Here is a 15,220-nt window from a genome sequence, read left to right as displayed (position 1 = left end):
AATTAGTGTTTTATCACGCCATCATATGACTTTCCATTTAATTGACGTATATGTTAATCATGATCTGCCTTCAGTAGCGTTATTATGTAAAGTTTAATACATGTATATTGTTTAGAAAAAAAAATAAAATAAAAAATAAAACGTCTTATGTATCCGATACTTGCAAATGAAGAAGTAAACATAGTGTTCTTTAAAAAAATATGAAAGCAGAATATATATTACTTATCAGAAATTATGATTTTAGCTTGGCAACATATTCTTTCTGGATACATTCCTGGGTGGAGCATTTATGACGTATGGAACAGATGTGGTGAGGTTTTCCAATATGAACCAAGAACAAAGAACGGATCCTATGGTAAATAAAATCATCACTTTTGTTGCTTTAATATTAATTTTCTCAAGTATTTCGTATTATTTACGTCGCCTGGTTAAGTTTTTATTTCTGTAGTGGTAAGTAAATTAGGCGAAGTTTATAGACCTCCAGTTGAACGTAGTTCCTCAAAAACGTTCCAGGCCACAAACATCACATTTAAAAAAAATTGTGTTTAAAGTTTAATAAATATTAGTGTATACCATGCGTGTGGATTGGGCTACTAAGTCATAATGTCATTTAAAGAGTGACAGTAGGGATGCCATTTTTGGCCAGTCAGTAATATGAATCACGTGACCAGTTTTGTTGTTGACATGATTGTGGTTTGGACGGTTTTTCTGGAATTACATCCAATTGCAACGGTTTTTTATGAAAGATGAGGACAAAGGAGCACCACCAAAGCCCACACTATTCTGTAAAACAAGAGGAATTACAAGAGCATTCCCGACCTTATAAACCGTCGAATAAGCGTACATATGAATTCAAAAACTGAAAACGCATTCTACCCATTGCGACAGCGACGCTACCTATCATCGTCCAATCGCATCAAACTTATCATGCAAACTCTCTTATTCTTGGGGTTGTTGTTGACCCAAGCCCTTTCAGTACATACACTACTTAGCCACAACAAACAATTCAGTTTATCGAGTTGACCGAACGCGGGGATTGAACGACAACACATCCTTTAGTCCGACAACTTCTCACGCGTTGCCCCTCTCTGCAACACGCTGACGTCTTTAGTACCCTCTCCCCGCTACCGTCTGTCACCGCTTGAGACGGTCGCGCACCAAGTTGTCGGACTATAATCGGTCAGGTAATAATAACAACATATCATCAATCACTACTGACTATCTATACTGGGTATTATGAAAGCGTTTGCGATGTGGCGTTAATATAAGGTCATTGGTGTCAAAACTTCAATCCATATTCGCTCTACAATTTTCCGCAGTCAATCTCTTTTTTTTTCTCTCTTGAAAAAGTAAGCAACTAAAATACTTTCATAAGACGAACTTAAGTACAATTCCGAAGCATAATATAAGAGAAAAAAAAACAAAAAGTTTAAATAATTTGCCAATACAATTGATAAACTTACTTCAATTGATGTTGACTGTCGCTTTTCTCTAAGCGGTTAACTTCTCCCCTAATAATACTGTTTCTTAATCACTTAATAATTAATGTAATATTTATTTTTTCATTTTACAGATCGAAGTGTTCCCAAGAATCACGAAGTGTACATTCCACAAGTTTGGTGCTTCTGGAACAATCCAGAAACACGACGCGCTTTGTGTCCTCGCCTTGAACATTCTTAATGAGAAAATATTCATCTTCCTTTGGTTCTGGTCAGTCAATTGAATAATTCCTATAGTATTAAGAACATAAACGGTTTCAGAGGATAAATATGTCGTATATAAATATAAATAATTTAAATACTTTCGGATTGAATTAGATATAATCCTATCGGATCCGAGTTGGTTACCCTTTGGTCAAATCGCTATTAATATACATCTGATGATTTTTCTAAGGTCTAACGATCATTAATAATTTTTACTCGAGACTTAACATCTTCTGTCTCAAGGTGACGAGCGCAATTGTAGTGCCACTCAGAATTTTTGGCTTTTTCAAGAATCCTGAGTGGCACTGCATTGAAATGGGCAAGGCGTTTCAATTTCCACCAGCTGAACGTCCTGCTCGTCTCATCCCTTATTTTCATAAAAAAAAAATCTATTCAAAAATAATAATCAATGTGTTTAATTCTTACGATTATTACTAATAAACTGGAAACAATGAGTTTATAACTTTCTTTTTTAAAGTCTGCAAAAATTTTCGTAGACGCGTAAATTGTAACTTTGATAAGTAGTTTTTCAATAAAATACTTTATCATATTTATAAAACATTATAATATACTCAAACATTGTAATTGAGGAATTTTACTTTTCAGGTTGATTATTCTGTCTATCGTTTCTGGTCTGGCATTGGTCTATTCGGCTGCTGTCATTCTTCTGCCAAGCACTCGGGAAACCATACTCAAGAGACGCTTCCGGTTTGGAACACCTAACGGAGTCGAGGCATTGGTGCGCAGGACTCAGGTATGTATATATTTTTTTTTGAATTAAAAATGACAAGCTTCTATTAGCAAGCCAAATGTATAAAATACCTGTCTTGGTCACACACAAAGAACAACGGTGAACGAAACACAGCGAGATTTCCTCTCTTTCACTCACCTTCGGAAAACTGTACATGCACCATAGACTTACAATATACTAGCGTATAAACGTTCTAGCAACTCCACATTGCAAATTAATTTGTTAATGTGTGCGTTAGCTAGTTTAATATTAAAAATAGTAGCTGACTGTTTACGACTTCTCATCAAAATCAGTTACAGTTACAATAGATTTACATACCTTTTCCATCTTGTTGTATCTTCTTTAGAGACATTCTTCTCTCTCGCACGCTATGTATGTCTATACTCACTCACACACACACACACTTCCCTATCGTTCATAAGTTTTCTGTTGTGTAATTACTCGGTAATATGCTTTTAGATGTCACAAAAATTTATCGTTGTATTCAATAATATTTGAGGATTGGGTTGTTGCATTTTATAACTGAAATTAAAATTGAAGTCGGAAAAAGAAGCATAAAATAATAGGAATATAATAGCGACACACACAAATTATCTTGCCCCTAATAGACATAGCCTGTACTACAAAGAGGATGTAAATACTACGTAATAAGAGGCGGGAAAGTAAAAATTGAAATTTAGTTTAGCATGAAACGTGCTGTGATTTGACACAAGTTAGAAATAGTAGTAATTCCAGTATGGCGATTATAACGAAGCAACGAAGTATAATCCGGCTAAGTTTGAAATCGAACAGTTGCTTATAACGTAGTGGATCTCAGCTATCTCCATTTTTTACAAGATTATAGCCGTCATCTGCCGATATATCAATCACTGCACGTTTCATATCACTTTTTTCTTAGAGTTTCGCTAGGCTACTGTACTATGGGTACAAGACAACGATATATTTAGTACAAAAATACATAATAACATCCATATTCATTGTATAAATGTTTGCACCTATCAGAATTCGACCCCGAGATCAAATTATAATATAGATTGAGGAGAAATAAGTAAAATATTTGTTTATCAGGTTGGCGACTTCTTGCTCCTACATCTCCTTGGCCAGAATATGTCACTGCGCGTATTTGGGGAAGTGTTGGACGAATTGGCTAGAAGACTACACTTCGGCTCGAACCCTCCATCTGCACCTTCCACTATCGAAATGGCACCTATGTATCCTGACGTTGACAAGTTCTCCAAAGAAACCGAGACGTAAGCAAATCATGCGCTGTACACCCAAGTACTACAAAATGCGAAAGGCTCAACTACGCTCGTGGAGAAATTTGGAGCGACAACAGTATCATTTGCAACTTCCTAATGCAATGAGATTACTTTACATGTATTTCTCTACGTAATTGATATCGTTCTCACGGTACGTACTTGAGCCTTGACAGTAACTTCTCTTGTTGGGTGTACTGTCCATGTTTTAGCCTAAACAATTTCTCATTAGGATACTTTCCATTCGAAGCAATTTCATGACATTCCTTACTGTATTACTATACAATACATAGCCACATTATATTGCCTTTTTGCATTACTATTAAGACTAAAGACAGTAATTTTGTAATCTTGAATTGTTACGTGTTTATGTATGTTTGTAAGAGTAAATTTATGAAAGATAAGCGGTTTGTTATATGTGTCGGTTGTGTCCTTCAAATAATGATATCATCAGGGTGGATTTTATGTTGAATATTATCATATGTGTAATAAAACATAATAAGCTTATTGTAACTATAAAAGACAAATGTACAAAATTACCTGCAAGCTTAAAAAAAAACGTCACTGTTAATTTTCTATGAGCACAATAGTTCTTTATGCAACTGTTGTGTAATAAGGGGTATTAAAACACGAATGTGGGTTTATCACGAGGCGAAGCCGAGTGTGATAATAGTATCACATGAGTGTTTTAATACCTAACTATCAGCAAAGACTTTATCTACGCCCATAATATGAATCCTCTATAAAAGTTTCTGAAACAGTAGCTTACTGCTAACATTAAAAAAGCCAGACCTTATAACCATTACATCCAAACGAGTGTTGTAATGAAATTAAGTACAACATTACAACACTCGTTTGGATGATGTAATGGTTATAAGGACATTGGGTGTTCTAATGTTGGCAATATGCTGACTGTTTTAGAATCTTTAATAGAGCATTTAAAGCAGATAAAATATATTGTACAATATCGAATACATATTACTCGCAAAGTTCAATGTACCTAATACAAGAATAACAAGTACCTATACAGATTATTTTTATGCTGCCTTTATTGGGTATTTTTATTGGTAGAATAAACTTAGGTGCATAACTAATTTCCCTACTCGCGTAAAGTTCACGAAGTTTGTGTGCCATTTAGAAAAAATTTTTGGCATTAAATTTTACTCTAACCAGTAGTGCATTTGGCAAATGAATGCTGTATATCATTTAGGACCAATTTTATTATGCTTTTTTGTATACTATTTAGGTTAAGACTTTTCAGTCAAATTAGCCATATACATCGTTAGGAATTAGGATTATTATATTATAGATTATTTCCTGGAATCTCTTTAACGTTCATTTAAACGTAGCATAATAAGTTCCCAGTAATTATCGTGCATATTATAGAATTACGGACAATTTATGACGATTTTGGAAGATAAGGCATATATTGCAATTAGTGGATCAAATTGAAAAAGTGTCTTTCAATCCTGTACTAGGTTATAAAATTAGGAAGACTGTTCTTATGAATTACTAGGACGTATGAATTTTCTGTATTTTGATTATATACATTCGATGAAATAAAGTATAGAATATAATCAGTGTTTTATTTAAGTCTTCATGAGAAGAACCACCAATAACCATCTCCTTTATAATAGCTAAGCTAACAAATATATACAAACAAGTTCAAAATACTGTACTAGTTATTTATGCCACCAATGCCAAGTATTAGATTGCTCTTATAATATGAGGCGAAGTTGAATGGCACATTCCGTGAGCTTTCAAAAGCTCACTGCCTTTTTATATGAAATTTGTGGCTTTTATCGTGTACAAAATACGATTAAAACGTTTTCATAGTAGTTCACCTACGAATAGTAGGAATGTATAAGTTTTTCTGTTATGCTCACATGATTTGCATTGAGTAGAAAAATTTTAGAACAGAAACCTGAGAGTTGTACAAAGCATAATAGATTTTATGACAATACGACACTCGAACAGTTAGCTCGGTTGGAAGAGCACACGGAACACGAGAGGTCGTGGGTTCGAGTCCCGCAACGTTAATAAAATTTTGTTTTCAAATTTTATTTGTGTATTAATCCCAGAAGTGAGGGATAACACGTAACAAATTGTTTAGAATTTTTTTATCAATTAGTTGAGTGCCAATAACCAAACAACACTATTCATTGGTGCATTCTAGGATAAAGCATATACCACCTGAATAATACCGTGCATGAAGAGATCATATCATACAAAAACTGTTGGAAAAAAAGGACGAAATTATTGTGTCTTTATTATTTTTTCCTGCTTTATTTTTTGGTCGTAGGTAACCTTCACGCGTCGGTTGGGATCGTACATAACGGATTTGTAAATTTTTCGTTAGTAACAGTCATTTAAGCGGTAATTGAGAGTTGAATATAACAACAAACAAACAGAAACATGTCACACATTATTTATTAAATCATCTTTACCGACTCACGGTTCATAATGTCTCATAATTTTTTAATAATATAATATCACATGTTATTTATAAGCTGCACAGCCGTACTGAACAGAAATCTTAAACATAACATATACGTAAGTACAATTTTTAGCTTAAATGAATTCCGTAAAAATATTACTTACTAGCTGACCCGGCAAACGTTGTTTTGCTATATAAATTAGCTATAGATTTAGACCGTTCCCTGGACATTTTTCTAAAATAAAAGATTTTTTCTAAAATAAACGTAGCCTAATTTACTCCTTATTACATCAGCTACCTGCCCATAAAAGTCCCGTCAAAATCGGTTTTCCCATTTCATTTATTGCCCATTTCAGAGATTAGCGGGAATAAACAGACAGACAGACACTGTTTAAAAAATTTGCAAAAATTGTAAATAATGTTATTTTAGTGTATCGTATATATATTAATATACATGTAGTAAAAACGGTTATTTCAATATTACAAACAGACACTCCAATTTTATTAATATGTAAAGATATATAGATTATCACCATAATCAGTACTGGACATAATAAATACAACCAAACCGAAGGTCAAGTTTTTCCACCATGTTCTACTGCTTTTTAGTCTGTTCTTATCCCTTTCGGATAAACGCGCATGGCAAATCAAGTTGACACTTTATCCAAGGGCTTTATCCAATATATTATTGGCCGCACAGAACAGTTAAAACAAATGAAAGTGCCGTTAATCTTCCTTAGAATTGGAACCAATGTCGCCAAAACAATTAAGTAAAAGGCGACATTTGGCGACTTTGGCGAAAAGCTTTTTGTAGCTGTTCAACATTAAGTATTTTATATCTAATATATAAAATTCTCGTGTCATGGTGTTAAACATTGAACTCCTCCGAAACGGGTTGACCGATTCTCATGAAATTTTGAGTGCATATTGGGTAGGTGTGAGAATCGGACAACATCTATTTTTCATCCCCCTAAATGTTAAGGGTGGTACACACGATTTTTTTTTTAATTTTTTTGACATAATTTTTTTAATTTGTTTGATTATGAGTCAGCATTAAAAAATACATGCAACTTCAAATTTTCACCCATTTACGATCAAGTTACTTTTGTATCGCGATTTTAATATCGGCAATACAACGTTTGCTGGGTCAGCTAGTTACTCTATACTATTACTCGTGAATGTAGATTCAAACATCCTAGTACCTGAGTATATTAAATTTCAGCCTCATTTAATTATATTTTTTCATCCTAACAAAAAAGTTAATGAACTAGTAACATGTTCGGCCTCTCAACGCTGGCGCTGTTACCAAATTCCTATATTAAGCGCACCAATGATTTTGAAATAGATGTCATTATTTGCATAAAACTGTCATATTTTATTCATAAAATGGCTATAGTAATCGTAATATATTTCGATACGACAAAGACGTCATGTCACAGACAGTAGCTGATCCAAAGAGTATAATAATATATACAGAGGAACAGAGAGCCCTCTCTACGCATTATCAGCTGTCAATTTGAAAGCTGGCGCCATCTGGAGATTGGCCCCGAAAATAACTATATATATAAGCTCGAAATTATAAAATTCATTTTTAATGTTCTGACGCAATTAAATAACTAACTCTGCTTTTTAATGTAGGTATTGCAATTTTTTACCATGTTGAAATTGCGCGTAGAGTTAGTTATCTAACTTTGTCACAACATAGAACATAAAGGATAGATTTAGTAGTGTAAATATGTAAAATGGAACACGAGAGCTACATGTGCAAACGCTAGACGCCATTTTATGACCAGTGGGCACTTGGGCAGTAACACAAATAAAGAAAAGTTGAAAGGTTTCAAAGCGAGTGACAGCTGCCGAAGCTTTCATTTTCGGGCCAACTAACAGATGGCACTACAGTCTTCTGAAAACGTCACTTTAAGGCGTCTTTCCCACCCCTGAGCTGATCGCTACTGAGCCTATGTTGCGGACCTCAGCATAATGGCAGTTCTACTTTAATTTTCTACTCAGACTATCCAACCTAAAGACTTGCAATATGCTTTAGCACAGGTTTGGCAGTGACACTGTCTAACAGCGGGCCCCGCCTCTTTATGTTACTCAGTCCTCCGCCGAGAGTCACAGTGATAACATTTTTCGTGTTACCGTCATAATGCCATAAGAAAATTAACTGCATGTGTAAACCTATCGAAAAAGTTAAGTTGTGTAAATTACCAAGGAGTAAAAATAAATACCTCTTTTACCTGGGATTTCCACATAGATTACGTATGTAGAAAATTAAGAATATTACTAGAAAAGTTTTATAATTTAAGTATTAAAGTCCCCTTGACAATACTAAAATGTATATATTTGGCACTAGTGGATTCGATATGTTACGCTCTTGATTGCTATGCACATTTAAAACATACATAGATAAAATAGAATTATTGCAAACAAGATTTTTAAAATTACTCGTAAATAAAAAGACAAAGTATCAATGTAAAGGAGATTACACTAAACTAGAATATATATGTAAAATTTTACCGGCTAGCCTGAAATATAAATATCTTCTACTTGTAAACAATCATAGTAAACAGGATCGTTTCACTAATTTAGTGCAACATAAAACTGGCACAAGGTCATTGTCCAAAGGTAAATTTGAAATACCCATCGTACAAAATTACTATAAAGATAGTACGTTAAAAAAACGAGTTCCATACTTACTCAATAGTTAACCCGAGGACATAAGACGTGAGCCTACACTTGATAATTTTAAAAGTTTATTAAAAAAAAAACACTTGTTAAATACGTTGTTACCATTTACGTAAATTAATTGTATTAATATAACCTAATTTAATAATTTATAAGCTATGTTTACATAAAGCGAGTTACCTGCAGTTAAACTGCGTAAGCATTTTAGCGGGGCATGGTTTAAATGAAATTATAACTGTTTATGAATAAATATATTACATACATACATACTGTTCAGTGAAATGGTGTGGAAAGTCAAGTCTCACAAAAGATAGCAATACATTACACAGGTAGGTAAATCATTATTCCATCATGAATCAATGACACAATTTACTACCCAAAAATAAAATATGCATGTATAAAAAGAGCTCTTATTGACCTTTTATCACATCCCTTTCTTTCGTAGATAAATTCACACATTCATCTCCATTACATTAGTCGAGCAACACCTACAAAACTTGCTTACATTCATTTTTAAATATTATGAAGTGACCAATACACATCTAGGTGGAGCATTTTGACATTCAAACTGACATGGCATGCGCTCTTCAAATTTAAAAACAGTTGTGATAATCGTCACATTAAAATATCATCCTCAATATTTGGGTAAGTGTTCTTCCATAGTGGGATTTACATGGATTTTATTTTATATAGTGCCTTGCGAGTGCTCCAGATCGATATAACATTGGTCAAAAAATAAATTCATACACCTACCGAAAAGGCGGCAACGTTTTTGCACGAAAATATAGCGATATACATACGATAGTGCTCACTTACAATCAGTATTTACCAATATGCTCGCTTCTCCTTCTATTCCAAAAAAAAAATGAATACAACTCTTCTATTCCATAAAAAAATGGAAACAGCAACAAGAACCTGATCACAATTGGCAATACATGCAAAGATCTTACTTACCTATTCCCCCAGTCAAGTTTCTCAACAAGCTTCAGCCTTAATGCCCTAGTTTGGTCTTGGGTTAGGGTGCCTGTTAGTAGGGCACGCCTTCCGCTCAGCAACTCGCGCATAACTTTTGCCACTGCACTAAATCTGTATGTTTCACGCTCCTAAAAAGTAAGTTTTCAGAATATAGGTTTAATTCAACATAGGCTACATTTAGTAGGTATTAATTCAACTATAGTTCAATTTTATTTTATCAACCATCACATTGTTGTGTGGCAGCCAATTCGCTTGAACAGCCATTCAAGTAACAGCCTTGCCTTTTCACTAAACAGCAGTACTTATTCATAGAAAGCTTGTACGAGGGCTGCACTAAAAGTATCGGGAATGGAATATTTCCACTGTTCCTGTCAAATTAAAATCTTTTTAATTGAAAACTCCTTGGTTTTAAAAATCGAATACCATTTATTTATTTAAAAAAATATTCTCGGTCTTGTCACAAGGTCTTTTCAAACTTGTTTAGTCGTTGAGAAAATGGAATTGACTCGAGAAAATTCTAGAGTGATGATTTATTATGACTTTCGAAGTGGTTTAACACAAAAACAGTGTGTTGACCGGACTGCATTTATACAAGACACAAATACATGGCTTGTCTCTTCAATCAAATGCCAGAGTTCAATTAATATTTTTTATGTTCTTTTGTATTGGCTGTTTTAACATATATTATGATAACATAACCTACACCAACTAGAGTCTAGACCATCCTAGACTACATATTATAGGTACATCAAAAGTCATTTTATCAAAAGTTCTCTACAACTTAACATGTATTATCCCCACCATCTGAATGTGTGGCGGTCCTCCACAGTGCGGTTTTCAAGGAGCTTTCTTCCACATACTACAAAGCTGTGGAATTTACTTCCTTGTGCGGTGTTTCCGAGACGATACGATATGGGTACCTTCAAAAAAGCGCGTACACCTTCCTTAAAGGCCTGCAACGCTCCTGTGATTCCTTTGGTGTTGCAAAAGATTGTGGGCGGCGATGATCACTTAACAACAGATGACTCGTACGCTCGTTTGTCCTCCAATTCCATAAAAATAAACTAGTTTTAAGTTGCGTAGCAGACTGGGCTAGTTCTTTCTCAGTAATTTTTAAATTTATTTTTATTAATTATTTAAAAAATGTAATATTAATGAAAAAGGGCTAAGCCTACTTAAAGATTATTTGAGTTTCAGTTTGCTTCCCAAACTTACAACATCGACAATAGGTACTAATGTTAATTGAGGCACAAGACATGTCATGTTAGGTGACACACAAACATCCATTTCTGCTGTATAATGTATAAGTTACTTAAGCAAGCAGTAAGTTAGTTAAGCACTAAGAATTTTGGCTTTTATAAATTGCTTTTGATGGTCAGCCAACAATCAAGTGAATATCATACTCATTTTGTCACTTCTGAGATCTGACCATAGAAGACTGCTATGTGCATGCATCTTCTAAACTTGTGACGGAAATCACTCAAAGTTTCATTAAGCATTTAAATAATTATTGGACAGTAAGCATATAAGTATAAATTTTATTTGAATATGAAAAGGTTTGATCCTTGACACACTCACACACCGAATTTTTTTTTTACCAGAGAACATATCACAACTAATTATAGTGATAATTGTTTCAGTGTGTTGGTGAAGTACAGTTTTTACTAATGATACATACAACATAGAGTTTCTTCCACAACCGGGCCCACTCTCTTAGCACACATGCTATCTCTCTTACAAGAGGGTCATCTTTTAGCTCGGCAATACATGAAGAGCCCGACCCTTTGATTGTACAGGGCCTGAGAGTCACCACACAAGCAGGAAATATACCCCATGCAGATCTGTTCTTTGTACTGAATCCCCTATGCCATCCTAAAAATAAAAATATATTGTTACATAATAATAAAAATCATTTCAATAAGTGCCATTATTAATAACCATTGTGATAATATGCAAAAAATACAAATGTATTTGATACATTACAACAAATATGTTGAATGCTAAATGCTAGATGACAAATTTACTAATAGCTATATACCAGTTTTAAAAGTGGAAATTATTTTATTGAAGTAGGCGTTACTTTGCGGAAATCCATAATTATACAAATGATTTAAGTTTTCTTCAGTGTTAATTCCGCCAATATTTGTTAGACATATTATAGAGTCTCGTGCCAGAAGACAACACGTCCTGAGGATGTTTAAAAACAAATATTGGCGGAATTAACACTGAAGAAAACTTAAATCATTTGTATAGTGGAAAGTATATTTGCGCAGGATACCAGCTATGTTGGCACAACAGCACCTTTTTCTGCCTTAGAGCAGTAATGTGTATGTATTTTTGTGTTTCGCTTTAAGCGTTTCCATACCTACCTAGTGAAATTATTGGGCTAATGAGACATAATATTTTATGTCTCAATGTCACAGGCGCATCTGCAATGCCACTCCAAGCTAAATAGTGTCAAATGAAGGTAAATATATGTATTTGAAAATAGAAAACACATTGATATACATTTTTGAAAATACAGCAGGGAATGATGCCTTCTCAAGAGGCAATTGCTCCAGCCTTACCAGCAACACAATTTCTTTCCCATAACAACTACACCTGATTTAGAACTATAATAAAATACAGATTATTAATACTTCATAACAAATCTCTTCCCGGAAGTGAGAGTTATCTTGAAATGAGATTGTTTCCTTTTTTAAGGAAGAGAATATACAAATATACTTATGGGTCACCTGATGTTAAATCTCTGTCCACATTCTGCTGGATCCAGGAAAACAACCATCGTAAAAACAGTACTATTGGCTGTTGATCAACTGGTAGGTTGATACTATGAGCTGGCAGTTAATTATGCTTTCCATGATTTTGGCAGAGAGGTAAAGGCCTCTATTTTATTTTATATAAGAGGGTGAGATAGTGATGAAGCAGCTGAAAGTGTGTTGCTAGGGTTTATATCACATAAATGGGACATGTGGTAAGCTGGATCCGAACTATTACCAAGTTATTGGATGGACAAGGGCTGACTTTCAATGAGACCGGGACTAAACCTTTTGTGTGAGAGCTGGAATTAACCCATTAGCAATGTTCTCTACTTCACAGGCATGTTCCCATTACAATGTGAGATATTTCATCAGGGCTGCTCAACTTCATAAAATTTACATTATATTATACCATATTGAAAGTTCAAATATCATTAAGATTAATGAATATTACATGACAGTAAACACAATCTTAATTATGATTGACATCAGAGAGATGATCAACAATAGAAGTCTACATTAAATTTTTCATTAATGGTGACTGTGTTCTGTTCAAATAACTGCACACAAAAAATATTAATGTTACATGGCTTGGTGTGAGTTTGAAAGACTAGATCCATTTTTCCCATCAAATAGAGGATAAGACTGAAAATTATAAATGCTGAAAAAAACTAGATATATACTGTTTATACACTCCCCACATCAAATATATTTTTTAAAGCTGGTTCTAATAATAAATAATGTTATTCTGACTATAGTAAGCCTTCTTAAGTAGACTAGCCTCCTTGATTTTTCAAATTCAAATATTTTTATTCAAAATAGGATTTAAAATCACTTATTGAACGTAAAAAACTACCACCCATTCAAAAGAGACTGCCTCAGGCCTGAGAAGAATGGGCGCAAGAAACTCAGCGGGCTTTTTTTTAATATAAAATATGGATTACAATGTAATATCATACAATAAACATTTATAATTAAAGAGCCTGAGGGTGTTTGCTTTATTCCCAGTCCGTGGTGTCAATAAGAAAATTGTTTATGCTATAATAACCTTTCCCACACAAACATTTTTTAACAATTCTTTTAAATTTCGTAACACATTTGTTTTGTACATTTTCTGGGATCATATTGTAGAAGCATGTATATCTCCCAACAAAAGACTAACTCGACCCAACCGAGTAGTAGGCATAACAAGTTTATGTTTGTTCCTCATGTTAACAATAATGTTCATAAGAATGTCACAGTTTCTAGAAAATTCCTCAATGTGCTTATGAACATACAGAACATTATCAAAAATGTATTGAGAAGCAACAGTCAAAATGTTTCTTTAAATTTTTCTCTTAATTATTTTTTACGACCTAGGTTATAAATCTCGCTAATAGCCCTCTTCTGCAGCACAAAGATAATATTGAAATCGGCCGCACTGCCCCATAACAATATACCATTGGACATAATACTATGAAAATAACTAAAGTATACTAATATCTCCGTATCTATGTCCGTTTGCCGTCTAATTTTCTTAACCGCATATGCTGCAGAACTAATTATTTATTGGCAGATTAGTATCGAAAAGGTTATTCCTTACTATATCTAGTAGAAGGTAGAATACTGTGGTAGTAACCTATATCTTACAGCATAGTCAAAATAAAATACAATTTAATAACAATACAAAATATACAATTCAATAATTTAGTCTATGTGCCTTTAGCATAATTAAGTAAAAGTAACAAATTTACCTCCATTTTCTTCTAAAATTTGTACTGTTTCTCCAATTTCTAGAGGTAATCCAGCCTTTACATCTCCCTTCCAGTTGTAGACAGCTGCAGAATACAGAACAATATATTTAATAAACAATAATATTTAAGAAATTAATTGAATATAATATGTTAGTGTAGTGTAAGAAGATGAGTTATATAGATGAAGAAATATTAAGTGATATAGTGCTTTTAAAAATATATAATTAGTTAAATATTCTATATTTCTAATCTATTAATTAATATATTATATAATAAATAATTAATATAATATATTAAGTAGGTGAGGGATACATAGAGATCATAAAGTTGCAAAAACCATTACTGTTACTCAAATTAATAATTAAAACATTTGTTAAATAAATTGATATATAAATAAAACAAAGTGATTTAATATAAATATAATACTAAGAGGAAGTAGGATTATCGAAATTCACTTCGCGTCTTTTTATTTCCTGCAATAATTAACCATTGTGCAGGAAGAAAAGGATGAATAACATTAGAATTGTCGTCAAACTTACCGACTCCGAGTTTTGGAGTCTTCAATGGAATCCACATTATGATTACTTTATTACTTGTAGCAGAATAAATTTTTCAGTTCATTGTTTTTATCATTTCCTGATAATTTCCACAAAGGTTCAAGGAAGGGCTCACATAACTTATCAATTCATCACGATTCACGGTCTCGAAAACAAGGATAAAGGGCAAGGGAGGCAGGGTAAAACAGAAGTCAGACATTATGTCACATTCATACAACATTGCCATCTGGGAGTAAGTATTAATCTATACTTTTTAATATATAAAGCTACAGTGTTTGTTTGTTTGAACGCGCTAATCTCTGGTACTACTGGTCCGATTTGAATGATTCTTTCAGTGTTGGGTAGTCCATTTATCGAGGAA

The 15,220-nt window shown here is 33.4% G+C and overlaps 2 protein-coding genes across 2 annotated transcripts in view; one reads left to right on the top strand and one right to left on the bottom strand.

Annotated features, from left to right (window-relative positions):
- The window catches only part of LOC126968410 (innexin inx3), a 35,724-nt gene extending 30,437 nt beyond the window's left edge, over nucleotides 1-5,287 (top strand). Inside the window, exons 6-9 of the mRNA XM_050813430.1 lie at nucleotides 245-355; nucleotides 1,574-1,710; nucleotides 2,310-2,457; nucleotides 3,523-5,287. Of these exons, the coding sequence (XP_050669387.1) occupies nucleotides 245-355; nucleotides 1,574-1,710; nucleotides 2,310-2,457; nucleotides 3,523-3,708 (582 nt within the window). The 3' untranslated portion in view covers nucleotides 3,709-5,287. The remainder of the gene's footprint in view (nucleotides 1-244; nucleotides 356-1,573; nucleotides 1,711-2,309; nucleotides 2,458-3,522) is intronic.
- LOC126968175 (dedicator of cytokinesis protein 3) overlaps nucleotides 1-14,996 on the bottom strand; it is an 83,541-nt gene extending 68,545 nt beyond the window's left edge. The window contains exons 1-4 of the mRNA XM_050813032.1: nucleotides 14,842-14,996; nucleotides 14,303-14,386; nucleotides 11,489-11,682; nucleotides 9,790-9,938 (exon numbers count right to left, since the gene is read on the bottom strand). Of these exons, the coding sequence (XP_050668989.1) occupies nucleotides 9,790-9,938; nucleotides 11,489-11,682; nucleotides 14,303-14,386; nucleotides 14,842-14,878 (464 nt within the window). The 5' untranslated portion in view covers nucleotides 14,879-14,996. The remainder of the gene's footprint in view (nucleotides 1-9,789; nucleotides 9,939-11,488; nucleotides 11,683-14,302; nucleotides 14,387-14,841) is intronic.
- Nucleotides 14,997-15,220: the final 224 nt, after the last annotated feature.

Source organism: Leptidea sinapis, chromosome 15 (assembly GCF_905404315.1).
Source record: "Leptidea sinapis chromosome 15, ilLepSina1.1, whole genome shotgun sequence".
In the NCBI taxonomy this organism is placed as follows: Eukaryota; Metazoa; Arthropoda; class Insecta; order Lepidoptera; family Pieridae; genus Leptidea; species Leptidea sinapis.
Note: the sequence above shows the minus strand (reverse complement) of the source record. Positions and strands in the feature narration are given on the sequence as shown.